Here is a 21,540-nt window from a genome sequence, read left to right as displayed (position 1 = left end):
ATCCAGTTATCTTTAATGTAATAAGCACATCCAACAGCAGCGAGCGCGGGGCAGCTTCTACATGAGCGTATAATGGCAATTGGAGGGTTCTCGTTCGCTCCAAAAATATCCTCACTGGAGCACCACAGCGCGCTCCCGACTACTCCGAGGCATGTGACTGCGCGCCCACGCGAACCGTCAGGCAGATGCGGAGAAAGCGACAGGGGAAAAGGCAAAGCATCACTTCAACTTAATTCAACTTTATCACCCGAACACTGGAACTCCTGCAGGGTTTACTGTATAGCACACTCGGTAGGCTACTGGACATAATTTGAGCGAACAAGGGATTTAGCGAAGGTTTTGTGTGTGTGTGTTGGAGTCCCGTTTGACCATGGATTCAGTCGCACCTGGAAAAAAAAGGTAAGCAAGCACCAATTTCTGTTTAGATATGAGCTTGTTTTGGCCAAAATGTTGTTGATTTTAAATTCTGTTTTGTCCTTTGTTTGTGGTTGGTATCAGTAGTCTCTTTCAGTAATTGTCCACGGATAACCTGTTGTAACATTTATAATTCATATCCCTGCATGAATGAAACTGTGACGAGAGTATTTTTCACACATTTGCAGGATTTGAAAGATATTTGCAAACTCAAACTCAAACTAATTATAGAAAAAAAACAGCATTGCTTTAGAAAAGTGGACTGACTCTCAGTCACAACTGATTTGCGCTCGCGAGGTTCGTTTAGTGAATGAATCATTTAATTCATTTTTTTTTCAATGAACCGGTTGAACCGGTTCACAAAGCTGGTCCCAACGATTCGTTCATTAATCGGACTGAACAGATGTCGATTCAAGAATTCTGTCTCACTGAAGATTAACCGAAGCGACTTGTCCGATTCGAGTAAGCGATGAGTGATCTTAAACAACCGAGAACAGACCAGGGACAGATTATGGTCCAACAACTAGCCTACTTTAATCGTATACTTTAGTCGAATAGCTTAATGTTCATAATAAAACGCAAAGTACTTGAATTATGACTTGACTGTATGACTCTTAAGCCCTATTCGCACTGGATTAGTATTATCTGGGGACCTCGTGTGATTTAGAAATTACCCACCCACATCTGAATTTTTTCAAATGTCTTGTCGTTATTATAGGTCGTCTAGCTAGTCATAAACAGAAGAATGTTCCTTACCACATGCTGCTACATGTCCATCTCCATCTAATCATTATTTTTCTGATGGTTTTCAGCTTTCTCTTTCTGAAAATTGTATATCGTATCATGGTGTATAGCGAGCGATATGACCCAGCACCCAAAATACTATCATTACCAGTAGGTCATTTGCGGGGGAATTTTTACTTTACAAATTATGGCCGATTCGCACGGGATTAAGATCACAGAAAACCTCCAATTAATACAGGCTACTAGAGGTCAGGTTATCCCTTGCGAATAGGGCTTTAAACACAAACAAGTCAATAGACCTTAGTTATTTTTAGGTTGTAAATTACATTTTTTTTCTTTTTATTTTTTACCGAATCATTGTGCACATTCAATCCCACAATGCACCGCAATAACGAGTGCACAATCGATTTACACTCAACCATAGATATACATAGATTCCTCATTAGCGGCTGTTTCAATGGGCCGCTATATAATATTGGAACGGTCAAAGAACATTCGAGAGTAAGTTGACTGAGTCCTGCAACCGTAGTTAGACGCGTATTAATATCTTTGTATTAGCGTATGAAATAGACTTCCGCAGGTGATTTTGCTAAACTAACACAATACAACAAGACGAAGGCGTCAGCTAACACAACATTAAAAAGTTAGCATTGTAAAAGTAAAAACATTAAAAATACAATAGTAAAAACATGTAATATTGAGTTAATACATATAAAAACAAACCAACACATTCTCATCTGCGAAAGGTTATCCCATTTCTTCGGGAATTTTAATCTCGGCGGTTTCACAACCAGAGGCTGCGCAATGTTGTGACATCATTGCTTCTTACTGTGAGTGATGACATGCTGACTGCTGTAAGATGGCGGCCTTGCCAACGTGTCTGGAGAGGTCAAATATGGCATCTACCTATACATATCTATGCGCTCAACGACTAGAGAATACCTATAATGTACTGTGACGGTCGCACCAAATGGTCCAATGTGGCTACGGTATAATATCATACAGCCAGGTATAAATTCCTTTTTAATTGATTATTAAATTGTTTAATTAAGTTTTAAACATACTAGTTTCCATTATAGAGTTTAATATACATTACTTCTGGAGCTGCTAGTTTGCTAAGCACAAAACTATGCAAAAGTGGGTAGCCCTTTCGGCACACTCAGTGTCTGAAATCACTCACTCGTTTTCATTCACTCTTTCAAGTGGACTTTATTAGTGGAGTAATGTAGGGAATAGTTAATGAGGGTATAGGGGGCAATTTCAAACACTGCCCTAGACTCGCTGCCCTAGCTTTCATTGGCCAAAGACCGCCCAGATGTGTCATGTGTAGGGGCGTGAAAATGTAACGTTTAGTTGATCCTGATAAGCGCTCATTGCCACAGTTGGAAATACAACTACTTGCTTCTTCCATAAGGGGGTTTGGCTTCACAACAACCTTGTTTCCCGGCGGACCGTTAAAGAACGTAACACATACGTCTCCTGGAAATCCTGTAGAATTCAACCAGATGACAACTTCGAAAATCCTGAAGTATTTCCAATTTTGTGTGTGCGATATGTATCAGACGTTTAGCCAACTGTTCGTGGGCATGACTTCTGAGGCTGAGACTACTAGGTACCAAGCGGTGACATAATCACAGTATTATTTCTTTAAAAAATTGCTGACTGAATCCATTTTTAAAATGAACCGACTTCCCATCACTGACACTGAAAAGATATAAAATTCTACTTTCAAGACTAGAGAACTGAGATCCTTTTCACTCGATTCACATTTTGGTCCTCTCAAAGAGAACTGAGTTTGGGTTTGTCTGTCATTTCTAATAGGTTTTATTGCACATGCGCAGTGCTTAAGGATATCTGAATTCTGAACACGCTGAACATAACATATAGTGGGTTTGATTGATCATCTCTTCCTTTAAAATCAGTGCTGAAAGATACGGCCTAGTGCCATTTAATTAAAGAGTGCATGGCTAAGTGCTCAAATCTATTCAAGAGCCAGCATTTGAAAGTAAGAACATATTTCTTAAACTCTATTTTCAGTTGGGTGAGTTTTGGTTTTTATTACATTAGAATGTACATGTATATTGTTTAAGATACTTAAATTATATTAAACATTGAATTACAAGTGTATGTTAAGTAGCACAAGCCAGTATTTCCATTTGAAATTACTGTGTACAATGAAATGCAAACTCATGAAAATGAGATCTTTTGGTGTTGCTCTGCTCTCCGAAAGCCCTCTGTCGTAGCGCTTGTGTTTTGCTCTGGATCAGCTGACACCTTTCCTCTTGGCTCTATTGTAAAGGTCCCCTGTGTGCTATCAGCTTGTGGCCTGTCGGTGCTGTCATTCGCAGGGGTGTAAAATGAAGCTGAGAAAGGTTAGGCTGCTTCTGCACTTATCAAACTAGCCATTCGTCCTCTTAGAAACAGAATTTGTAAATAGAAGAGACTTCATTTATCAGATAGCTGATGAAGGATGTTGACCTTTGCTTGAATAATGTTTTGCTCGACGTCTCGTCATGGGTTCTATTATTGCCCCTCTTTTAATATGGATTTCATTAACAAGTCTGTGGTTAATGCAGGGCAATGTTAGTGTTTGTTCACTGGATGTGTGATAATGTCTAATAACATATCCACAGGACGCCAAGAAGCTTTATACGACTGGATAATGGCATTAACCTAGATTCGATTGAAAAGCTGACATGATCATATATCATGTTAGGATATAGCACGCACTGTGAGTGTTTCTGCTTATGCTGTTTTGAAGTTCAGAAAGAGAGTATCAAGCACGGCGTAAACATTAATTCTGGTTATACCCATTAACCTTGTTTATACTAATGGTCAAGGTTGCAAATATAGTGGAGATGCATTAAGCAGAGATGTTTTCCTGTAAGAATGTGTGTGCACTGTCCTTGCTGAAATATTTAGACCATAGTAAGTGTGCCTTATGTGTGTGGGTTATAAATAATGAATCATGTAGTCCCCTGCAGGAAGCAGTTTGTACTGGTCAAAGGGAGGGAAAACAGAGAGCAGGTTGACAGACGGAAAGCTTATTGGATCATTATTATTAAAACATGCTGAGGGCACAGAGCGTCTCACAGAGGGGGCTGTGATCATGCTAAAGGCTCCGTCTGTCTGCTCTCCACAGTCTGGCTCAGCACATCTGAGACGACTTCTAGAATATTGTATCAGCATAATTGCTTCTTTTTTTTTTTGGTATATTGGATACACAATTTTAGTTCAAAACAGTCTGGCTCAAAGCTGTTAATATTCGGTTACACTTTACAATAAGTGTCAGTTTAGTAACAGTTAATGCAAGGTATCATGACCTAACAATATACTATACTTTTACAGCATTTATAATTTTGGTTCATTTCTACATATACTAATATATTGTTAAAATTTCAATTTCATAATGTTCATCCATTCAAGTTTAAACATTTTAGCTAATGCATTTACTATTAACTAATGTTAACTAACTGAACCTTATTATTGTATTATAACTTAGGTTGTGTAATGGTTGTGTAAGATCCCTTGTGGACCTTTTCGTTGACTCGTCGATTATACTACATGGTGCTCTCTGATGTTATTATGTTCTCTCACCAGGGGTTTGTGGTTAGCTCATTTTTGCACCGTGCTACTGTTGGGTTGTGAGACTTTGTATTATCTCAAAACTGCATGTGGCTTCCTACAGAACTTGTAACCTGTAACCTCCTACAGATCTATGCAATATATTCTACAGTAGATTGAGACTAAAATTTTGAGCTATATGCAGAAACTTTCAGGATTTAAGTTAACAATATTGACAGATCATGAAAAAGGTGTCCACAGTTGCTCTTTCAATGATGAACACTAGGTAGGGTTGCACTGATTTTAAGTATACAGTAAGTTAAACATTTTTCCTGATAACGATACAAATTGTCAATATTAAAATGTCTTTATTTTGTCTGAATAAAAAATAAAACCCTAAAACTAAAATCAGCTGTTTTTAATGCATAACCACATTATAATGTACAGTATAAAAACATAGATATTCGTTTTGAGATTTATTAAAGATTAAAGGGGACCTAATATGCTAAATTCACTTTTACGTGGTGTTTGAACATAAATGTGTGTCTGCTGTGTGTACACAACCACCCTATAACAGTAAAAATCCACCCACTCCTTTTTTAAATCCCCATAAATCATAAGCAGTATCTCAGAATAAGCCATTTGAAGTTTCTATGCAATGTGACGTGACATTTCACAGGCCCCGCCCACGACTGACGGACTCCGCCCTATTAGAATAGACCCCGCCCTGAGTGAGCTGTACACAGTCCACCATGTTTATCTCCTTGCCAGAGCTTTTAACAGCAGCATTCAAGTAAGAAATGTTTTTTATTAAAGCTACTAAAGTTATTCAGTCAAGAGCAGTGAGTGATTTTCTGTTTTTCTTTTGTTGTTTGATTCATATTAACAGCATATATAGCAATGGTACTGTATATTATGCTACTTTCACTTTAATGCACAGATCTAACATACACATGCAATTTTTTTACCTGCTGTTTACTTTTACAGACATAACCGACTATGTTTATGTGAACTTTGTGTGTTTTTGACGTATGTGTTCATTTGACAGTTTAATAACCCGTAAAAGAGAACTTAGTTTACAGTTTTTCTCGATTGCTTAAACACATTTCTTGAAACTATGCCTCGTATTCTCAAAACAGTAAACACAAATCCATAACGTCTCACCCAGTTCCCCAAACATCCTATTTTCAGGTCAAAATGAAGCTCTACACTCAAAACCATTCACTCTTGCTGAAAAACCAAACTTTGTCCTCAGACATCACACACAAGCCCTCACAAACACACACAAACACACACACTACAGCTTAGTCTTACACACTGGTGCAATAAATTCAAAACAACATTTCCAATTCCTTAACCTCTTCCTCTACTCCCATCTACTCTTCCTCCTCCTCCTCCTCCTCCACTCCAGTGTCCTCAACCTCTTCCTTCATGTCATTCTGGATCCATTGTTCCAAAACCCAATGAACTGACTCTGACTCTTTATCTATATTGAAGGTTCTGATTGGTGTGTGATCAATTTGTACTCTTAGTGTCTCCACTTGGGTAATTGTGTGCTAACTGAGCTGAAGCTGTGCTGAATTGAGTGAACAATATTGAATGCTAGTGATTTCTAAATTATAACATGGTGTAGGTAATGAGAAATGAAGGGATTTGTGTGTTTTGCAGTGAAAGTTCAACAAATCTGACTCATGTGTCAAAACAGGAGAATAGTGTTTATAGTTTAGGGAAATGGGTGTGCTTTTTGATAAATGGCGTTTTAGTTGAAATTTTAATGAAATATTTAATGTAATGAAATTTTAGTTCAAAAGCCTGGTTATAGTGTTTAAGCAATCAAGAAAAACTGTAATACTCACAGTGCCGTTTGACATCCAGCTTTCTGTGCGCGTGCTTCGGATGAATGTGCTCAGAAAACCATATATCAGAAGTTTAGACTGATATGGCTTTAAAACGCATGCAGATAATATGCATTTACTACATGGTATAATAAATATCTGTGGGGTATTTTGAGCTGAAACTTCACAGACATATTCTGGGGACACCTGAGACTTATATTACATCTTGTAAAACGGGGCATAATAGGTCCCCTTTAGGCTTATTAAATTAGTTATTAAATTGGTGTTTTAAAGTGAGTGGTAAATAAGCATTGTTTATGAATTGCCAAAACACATTTCTCAAAACCATCACCCACGTTCTCAAAACCTTAAACGCAAAACCAAATCTTCAAACTACATTCAGAGAATCTCTGACTATTCGGGAAAAATCAAACACTTGCCTCAAATCCATTTTATTTGTGCTCAAAATCAAATAATGCTTTCAGATCAAACACACAGTGAGTCAATATTATAAACACTACAGATCATTCATTAGAGACTACATAAAAATAAAATAAAATGGAGAACACAGAATCCAAAGCATGCAGTTACAGAAAAAAGTATAGTAATCACAACTGAATAAAGGTGAATAAATTGTATACTGTATGCACTGCAAGTATAGTCTTGTACTGAATATTGTATAGTAGGCCTATTGACTGACTGTATTCAGCACTTGCATACTGTGAAAATGACTGTCCACATCACAGACAATGCCATCTCTTGCCAGGCAAAGGGGAAAACCCTCTAGTGTGCCAGATCCAGCCTTGACAACATTCTCCACACCTTGCTTTTTCTCGTCCTCGTCCTCTTCCTCCTTGTTCACCACCTCTTACACGTTCTTTTATATTGTTTCCATCCATTATTGGTACATTCCGATATAATCTGATTCAAAATTATCGACCACTAACTGATGTTGAAAAGATCCCACACACAAACCTAAACAGGATCCTGCATAATGTTGCTGTGAGGCATGGCTACCCTGTAGTCAAGGTCATTGTGGTTTGAAGGTTACTTAGATGCTAATTATAGAAATGTAGTATTAGGCTTTCATTTTTTTTTTTTTTGTGCTAAACATGTCCATCTCAAGTACATACACGTACACATAATAATCCCCATTTGCTTCATTGTATATTTTTAGATTACATATTGAATGGGAAATGGCCAGTGGGGCGACTGAAAGCTTGTGTGTGTGTGTTGGTACATCACTAATGTCCTTTTTCTTTCTTCACTGTTCTGTTGTGTCTGAAACAGCATGTGCAGATAATGCTCAAACAGGTGGAGTGATTCAGAGAAACAGACAGGAAGAGGGGTGAGATGACTTGGTGGTTTCTATAGCGTTCGCTTTTAAGGCGATTGGCTGGCACTCTAACTGCACTGTATCAGTGTAGAGACCTCAGAGCGCAGAGTTCAAGAGTGTATGTGTGTATGTGCATGTTACATCCTTTAATGTAATCATATCTTGTCTCATGAGGGGCCCAAGAGTAAGGCCGAAAATAACACACACACACGCACACAGGTTTTCATTATTTATGGGGACATTCCATAGACATAATGATTTGATTATACATTATTAGACATAATGAATGATGTACTGTATAAACTGTATATTCTTTCCTCTACATCCCCTGCATTTCTTACACTTTCAAAACACTTAGTATGATTTATAAGCTGTTTTCCTCATGGGGACCAAAACATGTCCCAACATGTATTTCGGATATTGCCATCTTTGTTGGGAAATTTTATCTATCTTCACATTGTTGAGTTATATTGCAGAATATCTGCTACGGAAAGGAAAGTGTTTTTTAAGGAAAATTTTAGTTACATAAAATGTAAAATTCTTGATTGATAAAAAAGTTTTTTTTATTCCATATTTTTGTATTCCATATTTACACCATTAATAGCACTGGTGTCCATTCTGAATGAATTGGTTGAAGGAATGAGTCCGTGACTCACTCATTAACATAAACTCAGTCACTTGTCGCCATCTACATGCAGAAACCTGCAGAAAATCCCCACCACTCATTAGATCTAGATAGCCTAATTGTAAACATTTTAGTGACAGACAAATATTACTTGCCATGTTGAAAAATCACCGCATAAACAGTTCCGTTCACCTCTCAGTCACAGCCAACTGTAAATGATGTATATAAGCACAAAGCAATATATGGCAAATATATTAGCACATGGTGAAATTGAGCCCACTGACACATCTTATCCCACTCTCCCCCTACAGTGTATCCTAGTTAATCCAACCCAGGACCCAGATAAAGAGATTATTATCCTACCTGTAAGCATGTGAAGTTGGCACCAAACTGAATGTGACGTTCCCTCTTGACAAATGCATCAAAACATATTAACTTTACCAACTAAACATACAGAAATGTGTAATGTTGACTGCTTTGACAATTAATACTAAGGTTTCTCGTGAATTAAATCTTGAGAGAGAGACAGAGCAAGAGGAAATATAAATCAATGAAAATTAATTAAACACTGTTGACATCTCTGAATAGTCTTGTCCACGGATGTTTTATGAGCTCTGGGTTTTCCATATTTGCCCTGAAGACAGCTCATGGCAAACATAATGATGTCAGTAACTGTACAGTAGGATCTTTGTGCATGTGTGTGTGTGTGTGTGAGAGAGAGAGAGTGTGAGGGAAATAGGTTTTACCTGCCATGTCTCCATTGAGTCTGTTAATAAAGCACTACACAGCTACGTATATTTATTTATGTGACATCATATCCTGTAGTCAACATTTGTTGCAGCACCCTTAGTAATTTTGCATGCCCGAATGCACCTTTGCTTAATGTTTGCAGTTGGTGTATATGCAATGAAACCTATGCGTGTATTTGAAAGCTATATGATGTATGTTTTGACAGTTTGACAGCACACAGGGGAAGGCATTGACAGCACATGCACCTCTGATATGATTTATACGTATGTTTGTGTTTATGATAGGGTGAGCTCAGAGCGAAGGAAGGAGAAATCCCGAGATGCAGCACGTTGTCGGAGAGGAAAAGAATCAGAGGTGTTTTATGAACTGGCTAGAGAACTACCCTTCCCCCACAGCATCACCTCTAACCTGGATAAAGCATCAGTCATGAGACTCGCACTCAGTTACCTGCGCCTGCGTAAGCTACTGAACACAGGTGAGAGAGGACAAATGTTCGGTGAGATCATGCAGTGAATTCGTCTGCATGCGTTCATCTCTGTCTCTCTATAGATGTACTGGATGTGGAGACTGAACTGGACTCTCAGTGGAACAGTTCATATCTGAAAGCTCTGGATGGGTTTCTCATGGTTCTTTCTGCTGATGGTGACATCGTGTACCTGTCAGAGAATGTCAGCAAGTGTCTAGGCCTACCTCAGGTGATTTTAGAAGTTTTTTTTCTAGTTTCAAAATATTAATTGACAATTAGATTTTGTTATGAATCGTTACAATCGTTAACAGTTGTTATGAGTGACATTACAAAATCTGAAATGCGGTAATTATTTGATTCAGTTTGATACTTATCAACGCTTAAAGGTGAAGTGTGTGCACTATTAGTGGCACAAAACAGAATTGCAAAATGTATATTTTTCATTTAAACTAACAATTTTTAATGCTTTTGAAAGAAGTCTCTTATGCTCACCAATGCTTCATTAATTAATAATGGATTTTTTTTTTCAGGATTCTTTGATGAATAGAGAGTTCAAAGAAAACCATTTATTTAGAAATCTTACTTAATGTGTACATGCTCAATAAAGTATTAATATTACTTTAATTACTTTTGGTGGGAAATTAATGCATAATAGATTGGTTATTATTCTAGTATTTGTTATCAACTATAAAATGGAATAATCCACCTTTCGTTGTAAGATCATACTGTCTGATGTTAAACTGAATCTCTAATGGGGCTATGAATGCGTAGCCAGGCCTTAGAAACGTGAATAATGAATGATGAATTGTGTGTACTAAACCATTTCTTACCCCTGTAGATTGACCTTACTGGACACACTGTGTTTGAGTTTACTCATCCATGTGATCATGAGGAGCTCAGAGAAATGCTGGCACACAGAAATGGTAATTCTCTCTCTCTCTCTCTCTCTCTCTCTCTCTCTCTCTCTCTCTCTCTCTCTCTCTCTCTCTCTCTCTCTCTCTCTCTCTCTCTCAATCACAATAGTGATCACTTTCACGTATCTCTCCCTTTCCCCCCTTCAGGTCTGTGTAAGAAAGCAAAGGAGTTTCACACAAATAGAAGTTTTCTATTGAGGATGAAATGTACACTGACCAGCAGAGGGCGTACTGTCAATGTCAAATCTGCCTCCTGGAAGGTACCACCCCCTACTTGTGTTTCACTTTTGACCCTGTGACAGCAGGGTTACTCTGAAAGCATCTATACAATGAATCTGGATACATATTTATCCCTATCAGCCTCTCTCTCTGACAGGTGATGCGGTGTTCGGGCCATATCCACACAGCAGATGGTGTCGTGAAGGAAAAAAATGCGTGTTCAACGTACCTGGTGCTCATCTGTGAGTCTATTCCCCACCCGGCAAACATAGAGGCTCCTCTGGATTCTAGAACGTTCCTCAGCCGCCACACTTTAGATATGCGCTTCACCTACTGCGATGAGAGGTAAAGTCTCAGCTCCTCTGAGTGTTGTACAATAACACCTGCCCTGCTCAGCACAAAACTAAATGCTTTTGTGCTGACAGAAGCAACATCCGACTCTAACATCTGAGCATCATTTATTATAGGGTAGACTTTTGGGCACTTAAGTCATACTTAAAATTACTGAAGTTCATTGCATAGATTTTTAGATTTGATTTCAAATAAATTCTTTTGAACTTTTTATTTATCAGGGAATCAGGGAAAAAATGGTTTCCACAAAATATTAAAGGGCTGGTTGATTATGATTTCACTTTTCTAACTTTAGTTAGTGTGTAATGTTGCTGTTTGAGTATAAACAACATCTGCAAAGTAACGCTCAAAGCTCAAAGCAAAGGGAGATATTTGCTTTTTTAGAAGCAAATTAATGAGAGATTCTGTTGATTGAAGGTCCAGATTTATGGCCTGGATTTCTTCGCCATCTAGTGGTGACTTGTGAAAGCTGAAATGTCACTGAGCGGCATGCAACCTGTGTGTGTTTGTGTGTGTTTGCAGGATCACAGAGCTGTTGGGTTTTGATCCAGTGGATCTGTTGCAGCATTCTGTGTATGAATACTATCACGCTCTGGATTCTGGCCACATGACCAAAACACACCACAAGCGTATGGTCACTTAAATGCTGTTCACTTATGCAGATCTAAATTAAGACATGTCTTAATGCTTTATATGTCTCTCTCTCGGCAGTGTTTGTAAAGGGACAAGTGTGTACCGGACAGTACCGGCTGCTGGCTAAAGCAGGAGGATTTGTTTGGGCAGAGACTCAGGCCACTGTGATCTATAACAGTAAAAACTCCCAGCCACAGTGTGTGGTCTGCGTCAACTACATCCTCAGGTGGGACTTCGCACACTAGTCTTAGTGTGCATTTAAATGTGTCTGTTTAAATGTGTATCTGGCTGTCTGAATATAGTATGTGCAATATGTGCTTGTGTTTGTATGAGTGACATTATTTTTATCTGTTCATCCTTTGCAGTGGCATTGAACAGCCCAAACAAATCCTGTCCCTTCAGCAAACCAACAGCACAAAAATAAAGCGAGAACAGGAAGAACACCAGGAGGAGTTCCTTGGGGCTGATGTGACCATGGCTGAGTTGAAAGAGGAGGGAAAACAGAGGGATGAAAAGGAAAAGGAGTCTGTGGAAGAGGGGTTAAATGACAGCCTGAAGGGGGAGCCAGCGGCACTGACTGTAGACCCTGTCCTCACACTGGATATCACTAGCACAGGTCTGAACTCTACATTAGCCATGTTTCCATCCAAAGCTGTAAATTTAACCTATGTGCAACATTGGAATATTGCATAAAACTGTTTTTCCAGAGTTGTGTGAGACAGTTCTAGGAGGAAATTATACCAAATCATTTTGATGACAGACTTTGGCTCAGGCATTTAAGAATAACCAAACCAACATTTGAGATGCTGTGCAATGAAATTGGTCTTATGATTAGTCCAGTTATCCAAAGTCACAAGAGTTTTTTTGTTGCGTATTGAGGGATTTATTCTGTAAATGTGTTTCCATTGCAGTTTATGCACATATCTTCTTATCTTATATAAATCGTTTGACTCTTGCCATAGAATCCTATTACTCACAGTCCATAAAAAATAACTAAACATTCATATTTATACATGAATTCTATTTATATTTTGACCATTTATTTATATAAAGTATGTTGTTGTTTTTTAAAGTCCTTATGCTAATTTCTTGCAGACTCTGCAATCTCTGTGCTGACAGAAATTCCTCTCTACAACGATGTGATGTTGCCCTGTTCAAGTGTACTGCTACCCCTCTCACCCCTCTCTCCTCCCTGTTCCTCCCTAAATGAGGATGATGCCTCCACAGCCCATCTACAACCTGATGACTTCCCCTTCCCACAATCTTCGGCTTCTTCCAGATCCCAGGTGGAGTCTAGTCACCGTTTTACTCTCATACCTTTCACACTTTTAGTCCTTTATATGACTTTTTCTAGTTTACTCTTCAAGAAAAAATATATATTTGTGACATGTGACATGAATTGGTTGTTTGTTTATGTGTAGGTTGATCTCCCCGTGGATTTAGAATTAAGTGACCAGCTAAAACCAGATCACGTGGAGAAACTATTTTCCATGGATATGGAGTCCAAGATACCCTTTAATACACAGGTACAGTAGATCTGTTGATGATGTACTGCATCCACACAGAGGTCAATAGAAGTCTAAGACGACGGCCATATCAAGCAACACAACATAAAAAATGTAGTGCAAGCCAGGATTAGGCCTTAGTTCAATTAGGGCATTTAAGGGACTTTTATAAACGTGCCTTAGAAATCAACATTACTGATGTGCATCTTGAGACAAAACAATGGCACTGACATATTTTAATATATGCCAGTGCAAGTTGCTTTCAGTTAAAACATCTCAAACATGCATTTTAGTCCAGGACTTGAAACCGGGGGTATGTGTTTTAATGTGCTGATGGTTATGATTATTATAGGGAGTTGGTTTGGATCTGGAGATGTTAGCTCCATACATTCCCATGGATGATGATTTCCAGCTGCGGACTGTTTCTCCAGCCGAGTCGATGTGTTCCAGCCCAGGTTCAGCGCTTGAGCTGACCCCCTCCAGCAGCACACAAACTGCCCCTGCTCTCCCAGCAGCCCCTACAGACTTGATGTCCTGTGACAGCGTTCAGCAGAACACTAGAACCACAGAGCAGGACAACTGCAGGTGAGACCTCATCCTCAGAGAGACATGCTTTGTTGATCAGATCTGTGCTGCAAATGAACTCAATACAGTTATTCAAGGACAATCTATTTTTTGTTGCCGTTCTTTCTCTCTTCCTGTTTCCTTCTGTAACTCTCTAGAGAAATTATTGAAGACAATGATATTTCTTCTAAATGTCGGACCAACCCGAAGCTGCTCAAGAGGAAACTTGAGACCATACCTCTGTCTGAAGCAATAAGACTGGTATGTTGAGAGCCTTAATGTGCGTAATTGCATATCAAATACTTGGTTCTGAGTGGTCAATCACTTCATGGAATTGTCATTATAATTTTTTTTTGTTTTATATATATATTGTGCAGTCAGATGGGGATTATTGCAAAATTATAGCAATAAACCCCTTTAGGGTGTTTACATCAGAATTTCAGACAGATAATAACAGTTATCTATAATTTATAAAAATATGTATCTATAATTTATGGTAATCTTTATTCATATATATTAATAAGAAGAGTTTACGAGTGACTGTTGATGTGTGTTTTCTCCCAGGGCTCTGTGTTGCAGTTGGTGACTGATTTTCCCGAGAAAAAGGCCAGAAAATCAGATGCTTCATCATCAGAAGGGATTCGTCATGCCACGATACTGTTGCTGCCATCTGGTATGTCACCATGGAGACAACATGTCAGTGTGTGAAATCCTTGCGAATATTGAGACCAGTTGTTTTTCATGTATTATTGCTCTTTTTCTAACTGTTTTTTTTTTCTCTCAGATGTTGCGAGTAGATTGTTGAGCAGATCGTCAGAGGGTGGAGCCGTAACTATGCCCCTCCCCCAGCTTACCCGTTACGACTGTGAGGTAAATGTGCCTGTGACTGGACGGCAGCACCTGTTACAGGGGGAGGAGCTACTGTGTGCCTTAGACCTAGTTATTTAAAAAGCCATACTTGTGTTTTCGGATGAATAGGGAGATATCAGTGGCATTATGGATGACTTCCATTACAAAGAAACAGTGGATAGCAATCAAAACGGATGATATGCTTCTGCTTCTAATGAGTAGATGGTACATGCTGGACAACAAAAAGGGAAAGGCTAATTAATGATAATTAATGGCAAGGGAAATGTAAAACTGAATTAATAGAGCAATTATGACTTGTGCTCTTACAGGCTAGAAATACGCACAGAGAAGAGAATATATATTCTATTCTATATAAGATTGTATTGTGTTAAAATTCAAAGATTTTACTCACACAAATGACATAAATTTACCTGCAGCTTTCAGAAAATGTTATTTTATTAGTACTGCTGTTTTTATAATTGTGTCTAAGGTATGTCTAAATGTCTTCTTTGTTCAGGTCTCTACATGTTCCATATATTTGTGTGTAAATGGTATGAAATGTCTAAAGTGGCTGTTATTTTAAATTTGTGAAACATATTATACAACTATTGAGAGTAGTCAGCATATTGGTTGAGCGACCCACATTACTACCTACATTACACATTACTAACTTAATGTTGAAACTATTACTCACTATTCCTATTATTGCTAGAGATTTCTATTTAGTTTAATCTCTGGATATATCTAGGGCATTAACAAGTTAAAACGTTCTCTTGTGTTCCCTATACTAAGTTTATTGTGTTACGTTAACAGTGGCATAATACTGTAGGAATCATAAGATCTGGTTCCACAACCCCTGGTGTGAGAGCTTTGCCGCTGTGCTAAGCTGTGTTTCTCGTGTTCTTTCCTGTCGTGTCATTGTCTTGAGGAAACTGTTATGTCTGTGACAAATAAAAAAAAAATGGTTTTCAACAACATTTAGCCTACAGACATCAATGTGTGGTTTTAATTTAAAGATACTACTGTAAGTTTGAGGTCTGGACGTTTTTGAAAGAAGTCTCTTTTGATGAAAAACTCTGTAAAAAAGAGTAGTATATTGAAATATATATTGTGATATATTATTACAGCTCAAACTAAATGTTTTCTGTTTTAATATCTTATGTATGTAGTTTATTCCTGTGATGACGAAGCTGATTTTGTAGCAGTCATTCAGTCTTCAGTGTCACATGATCCTTCATAAATCATTCTAATATGCTGCCCAAGAACTATATCTGTTTGTAATCAACACTGAAAACGACTTTTATTTGAGGTATTTTTCCATTCTCTGCTCCACTAAACCTAACCCTACTGTATATAAACAGTACATTTACAAACGAGTCAAGAGTGTGTACAAATGTATGTGTTCGTCAAACACAACACAGAACAAGAACTGTTTTCAATTACTAATGGCCTTGCCAAAGGACTTACTTCATCGCTCAGGACGCTGCATGAGCTCTTTATGTGCCGTGCGAGACACACAAAACCTCAAAAGGTCCCCTCCACATTTCTGTGGGAAAACACTTACTCATGGCGAATGCCTTTATTCTTGGTAACTTTATACACACCATTTTGTATCTGTGTGTCGTCCAGGTTGAGTGAATGGCCCCCATTGAATTAGTGGGAAAATCCCATGATTCTTGCTTTTGTTGCTATGGAGAGGGCTGTTCTCAGTCTCAATGGACTGTTGCACTTCAATCAAACACAGACCAGTTTTATGAAGGCAAGAAAAGGACAGTTTTTCTATTTAACGTTTTGTTCCCATAAACATGTCCAGTGAGGCGGATTGTTCACAATAATGACCAGCTTTACTCAGCAGGATTGTGTGTGTATGACGGGTGGATGGAATGATGCGTCTGAATTTGCCTACGTATAGTAATAATTTGACTACTTATCTTTCTTATAGTAATGTGAGTTGAGTATTCAGAATTCATAGTATTCATAAAACAGTAAGTGAAAAGTACAGTACCTGATGAACAAATACTTCCGAAGTGTGCATTCGATGGACACTTTACTATCCCATGAGGCCACGGGATAGGATTTGTGAATGGAAGTGAAGCAGCACAACTGACGCTGTAGATTACATGCAATGAGAACGTTGATGTTTCAAACCAAATGTTGAACCCCTGCCCCAGGGGTGTCCAATCCTGCTCCTGGAGGGCCACTGTCCTGCAAAACTACTCCAATTAAACACACCTGAACCAGCTCATCAAGTTCTTACTAGGCATACTAGAAACTTACAGGCAGGGGTGTTAAAGCTAGTTGGAGCTAAACTCTGCAGGACAGTGGCCCTCCAGGGGCCCTGGACACCCCTGGCCTGTACAGTATGCGCTTTCGGACGCAGAGGAAGTGTGGAATGTTGGACCCTTCATGCACTAAACTGTCACAGCTTTAATTACGTAGCGGAAGACAATCTGACTCTGTTGCTGGATGATAAAATAACCTTATTAAATTCATACACTAAACAGTTGAGTTAATAGTGCATAGTATAAGTGCATACTGTATAGTGATAAAAATCACATACTCTCTTGAGTAGGCCAGGTACTTATTTTGAACAAGTAATTAAAAATTATGTTCTATATAGTATGACTGTGTGTAGTAGTAGAATGTAATCTGGACATACTACATTCGCCATGTTGCCATTATCATGTGACCTACCCGCTTTACCATTCATAAATCCTCTCCAGTGGCCTTATGGGATAGTAAAGTGTTCATATGCACACTTCAGAATCTCGCTGGAAGAAGTAGGTCATCCAGGTTCTTTTTGCCTATTCTTTCATGCAGGCCTACTATAAATTCGGACATAAGGGTCAAATGTTTACCAAAGTGTATTTGGGGATTGTTTTGAAAAGAAAAAAAAAATTGTTTTCGCTGTCTTATTAATCAAAATTACAGTTACATACAGTAGATTGGTGGCCCGTGGACAGTTTCAGAGTTTCAAACTCTCATTCTGAAACTGATTCGGTCAGTGCTACAACACAATGTCGGTGAGAGGGGAACAAATAAAAGCAAATGCACACAATCTCACAAATGGGTCTCCTGCAGTTGAGGACTGCACAAACATGGTATATCGATCAAATGCAAATGCGATACAAAGGCATGTGTAATTGACTGAAGATGTCTATCTCTTCCTCAGCTTTAACTGAGCTCCAGCCTGTTTTCACTTACGTCTGTTAAACACACACACACACACACACACACACACACACACACACACACACACACACACACACACACACACACACACACACAAACTATTTGTCCTCAGAGGACCTGTTATAAAATCCTGACATGTGAAAGCTTTAATGATTTCTATGGACACACGCCAGCTGAAAAAAAACATTATTTGTAATAAATCAGATCTCTCTTTCTCTATAACTAGGCTACATCATTTGTATCTAATCAATTCCTCCAACAAGGAAAATTTAATTGCTCAGAGGAAAGATAATTGAATTCGACTCCAATTTTTCTCTTATACCACATAAGACATAAAAATGTCACAAATGAGACAACTGCCGACATTTAAAAGTATGGGTTATGACGTAATATATTTAAATCATTGATTGTATGGTTTGGGACATTGTTAAGATATGGAATGTATTTGGGGGATTATTGTTTTATTTGAGAGAAAATGTTTCATTGCAGTATTCCTCCATGACAGCAGGGGGCGTCAAGTTACTTTCAGAGCTACACAAAGAAAAGAAAAAGCATGTTTTAACCATAGACTGTAAAAAAAGTTTTACCTAAGACGTTTTAAAAGTTAGTGCAAATCACCTTTCAATACAAGACCTCATGTAACTGTACTTATACTGCTGTATATGTGTGAGAGAGAAAAACTGGAAACAATTATATTGTATTCACAACCCTTATGAAACAGAATGATGTCATTCCTTCTGGAGCAAGTCTAAGTCTTGTGGTTAAGGAGAGGTAGTGTGTGTTTTTAGATGTTCTGAAGGGCAATCTTGTGTTCCCAGATGTGGCATTTAAATTCTCTTTTTTTTCCTGCAGACTGGTGTGGTGTGATTTATCATATGCACGTAATAGGTAACTGAATATAATGTTTTGTGTCTTACTGGATGTTTCACTCTTTCTTTTAACAGCAGTACTAGAGATGAAAGAGCAGCTGACGGACGTCAGGTAAATAATTCAAAACTCAACTGGTATTTTTAACTGAGAATTGAGATGTGTTTTAGTGCTGAAAGATAGGAAACATTTATTCATCCACACAATTAATCATTCAAGCATACACTACTGAATTATTTCATACTGTTTTATTATGCTTTAAATTCATAGCAACTCCTAAAAGTACAGATTCTTCTGTATTTTCTGTTGTACATTGATGTATACAGTAAATCACGTAACACAATTGAAGTCAAACTACATGCAGGATAGAGAACTTCAAAGAATCAAGCTGTTTATTTACACATTGTCTATTATTATTATATTAATGACTGAGTACATAATAATAGAATCTACTTCATTTTTCTATCAAAAAACACAGATGAAGTAGGAAAACATGCAAATGTAAATCTATTAAAAATTAGCTTGTCACAAATAAAAAAAGAAGCACAAAACAAAAGATAGGCATTGCATATACTGTACTGACTCGAGAGGTGATGGCATTGTATGATATATTACTTGAGGGCTAATGTTTTCAACTAACTTACAGTTTAGTCATATATATATACAGTGTGTGATTATGTGGATATAATGAATTACTTAAATCAAGTCTTTTAAACAAAATATTTTGCAGTATTCTGGAGTGCTGTCATAGCTTCTATTACAGTGTTGGAGGAAACATTGAGACCCCCTTATTATCATGTAGCAATACATACTCTTGTAGAAAGCACTCACTTTCACCTAATGAGATTTTGATTATTTCTTTGTCTGCATGTATGACAAATCTATAGCCGAACTTTAGAGCAGTGTTTGTGGTAAGGTATTGCCTTATGAGATAGTCTAGACATGCTATCAAACCGTGACATGTGGGCTTCTCTTTCTCCAGCCAGACTTTTTTGTTCAGAAAACCCTCAGCAGTGAGGCTCTCAAGCTTTAAATGACAATTCGTTTCCACAGTTGTGCCTGGATTGATAGAACCTGAGATGTAGGTTACTGAGAACCTGTTGCATTTAATGTGTAGTCTTGACACATCCTCATTAACAGCTTCTTGAGCCTGTGTAAAACAGGAGTTAAACTCATCTTGGCAAGAGTGGTTGAAAAAGTGAGAGGCCTTAATGGAAGACTTTTTGACTTCCTTTTCATATCTGTTGCGGATATAGACATTGACACAGGCTTGGTTGTTTTCTGATGTTACAGTAAAAAGTGTTTCTTTACTCGGATGACCAATTTGTACACAAGAGTAGTTTCCTTTAACCAACAATTTTGAGTTATTATTTAGAGGGTGGTCTCGAAGGAATCTCTCAGCAAAGTCCAAGTTGGAGAGAAGGGTGTTGTCGGAAAAGTTCTTTTCCTTAAGATCATGCATCACAGCCATTATGTTTATTGTGACAGGTTGAATACTGTGGTAACATCTTGGAAAAATAAAAACATAAATAATTGTTATAAACACATTTATATGCATTAATGTTTAACTTCCTCTTGCAGATCATCATCAATTTTCAGAGTGTACTTACAGTGGAGTGTCCATTGAGAAGGTGGAGAGATTTCTCTAGCAGACCAAACAATTCACTGGGATGATCCACACTGTCATCATATACAGCAGTCATTTATGAGGAGCAATGTACAGTCATTATCCCAAAATAAACAGTGATCAGAAGTGGAGGGGTCTTTTAGAACCCTGGAGTGAATGTTTTACCTAAATCTCCTCCCTCTCATTTACAACCTTAGATTATGATGTAATTTAAAAAGTAGTTTCAGTGAGCGGTGTGCAAACAGCTTACAGAGGTGCATTTCAAAACTACACAGGTACCGTAGGCACTTTTACAGTTTAGAAAGAAGTAATCATCCTTTATAACTAAGTTCCTTTTTAATCCAGTTGTTTTTGTGTGGTTAGAATGAGTATTTGTAGTTTGAATGAGATATAATTTTCATCAGGTAGGCTATATCAAATCCTTTATAGAAAAATAATAAAAAACTTTACGAAACGTTTATATTTTGTCTACTTAAAACATCCGGAAAAGACAACTGCACAGACTTACCGTCCTAGATCTTTGTCCAGTGGTCAAATGAAAGCTAGGGGAAAAAACGTTCTTTTAAATGTTAAAATGATTTCAGCAAATATTGTCCTCCAGCAGTTCGTTGATGTTTAGCTCTCAGGCTCTTGCAGGATTACTGAAATTTTCACGGTATAGGCTAGGTAATAAGTTATAAGTTTCGGTTTGCACTTTCTGGTTAAGTTTCGTTTTCGAGTAAAATGAAAGAGGTGAACTACGGAGTCCCTAAAGGTACATGATTGTGGAAAAAATTAGATGGTAGGAAAAATAAGTAAATTCTTTGCAAAACCTTTTTGCATCCCCCCGATAAACTTTGCTTTCGCTCGCAAAACCTTTTTTAAATTGCAGTTTTTTTTTTATAATAATATTTCCTCCATCTCATATTTTTTTTCCTTCACCATGTCCCTTTTGGGGCTCCGTAGGATGTGCATACTATCCACCCTATCTGCCCTAAATAGTATTGACAATTACTAATGTCACATACTATTTAGGATGGATAGTATGCACACTGGGACGCAGGCAAAGTCATTCTTGCATGCCACAGAATACAGCTATTTCTGAT

The 21,540-nt window shown here is 37.9% G+C and overlaps 1 protein-coding gene and 1 long non-coding RNA gene across 5 annotated transcripts; one reads left to right on the top strand and one right to left on the bottom strand.

Annotated features, from left to right (window-relative positions):
- Window positions 1–26: 26 nt before the first annotated feature.
- Window positions 27–20,913, top strand: hif1aa (hypoxia inducible factor 1 subunit alpha a). Of its 4 annotated transcripts, XM_079855064.1 has the most exons (17): window positions 154–399; window positions 9,553–9,743; window positions 9,818–9,963; window positions 10,573–10,657; window positions 10,796–10,908; window positions 11,009–11,109; window positions 11,741–11,847; window positions 11,930–12,077; window positions 12,217–12,467; window positions 12,947–13,137; window positions 13,273–13,377; window positions 13,709–13,941; window positions 14,079–14,181; window positions 14,485–14,593; window positions 14,705–14,790; window positions 18,906–18,942; window positions 20,410–20,913. In XM_079855064.1, the coding sequence occupies exons 1-16, from the start codon at window positions 371–373 to the stop codon at window positions 18,912–18,914; spliced, it is 2,007 nt and encodes a 668-aa protein (XP_079711190.1). In that variant the 5' UTR covers window positions 154–370; the 3' UTR covers window positions 18,915–18,942; window positions 20,410–20,913. The 4 variants fall into 4 exon arrangements, with proteins under 4 accessions (XP_079711188.1, XP_079711190.1, XP_079711189.1 ...); XM_079855062.1 differs by lacking the exons at window positions 18,906–18,942; window positions 20,410–20,913 and having other exon boundaries at window positions 27–399; window positions 11,025–11,212; window positions 14,705–16,144; XM_079855063.1 differs by lacking the exons at window positions 18,906–18,942; window positions 20,410–20,913 and having other exon boundaries at window positions 172–399; window positions 14,705–16,139.
- On the bottom strand, window positions 19,842–21,175 carry LOC307149041. Its single transcript, XR_013819518.1, has 3 exons — window positions 20,964–21,175; window positions 20,439–20,508; window positions 19,842–20,336 (listed from the first exon to the last, which is right to left on the bottom strand). It is a non-coding gene; the product is annotated as an uncharacterized lncRNA (long non-coding RNA).
- Window positions 21,176–21,540: the final 365 nt, after the last annotated feature.

The sequence above is a fragment of the Squalius cephalus genome (genome assembly GCF_949319135.1).
Source record: "Squalius cephalus genome assembly, chromosome: 21".
NCBI classification, from domain to species: Eukaryota; Metazoa; Chordata; class Actinopteri; order Cypriniformes; family Leuciscidae; genus Squalius; species Squalius cephalus.
Note: the sequence above shows the minus strand (reverse complement) of the source record. Positions and strands in the feature narration are given on the sequence as shown.

Coding starts and splice junctions, on each gene's coding strand:
- hif1aa (XM_079855062.1), top strand. CDS start 371: ATGGATTCAGTCGCACCTGGAAAAAAAAG. Junction 13,378..13,708: donor AGATACCCTTTAATACACAG/GTACAGTAGATC, acceptor TGATTATTATAG/GGAGTTGGTTTGGATCTGGA. Junction 13,942..14,078: donor ACAGAGCAGGACAACTGCAG/GTGAGACCTCAT, acceptor GTAACTCTCTAG/AGAAATTATTGAAGACAATG.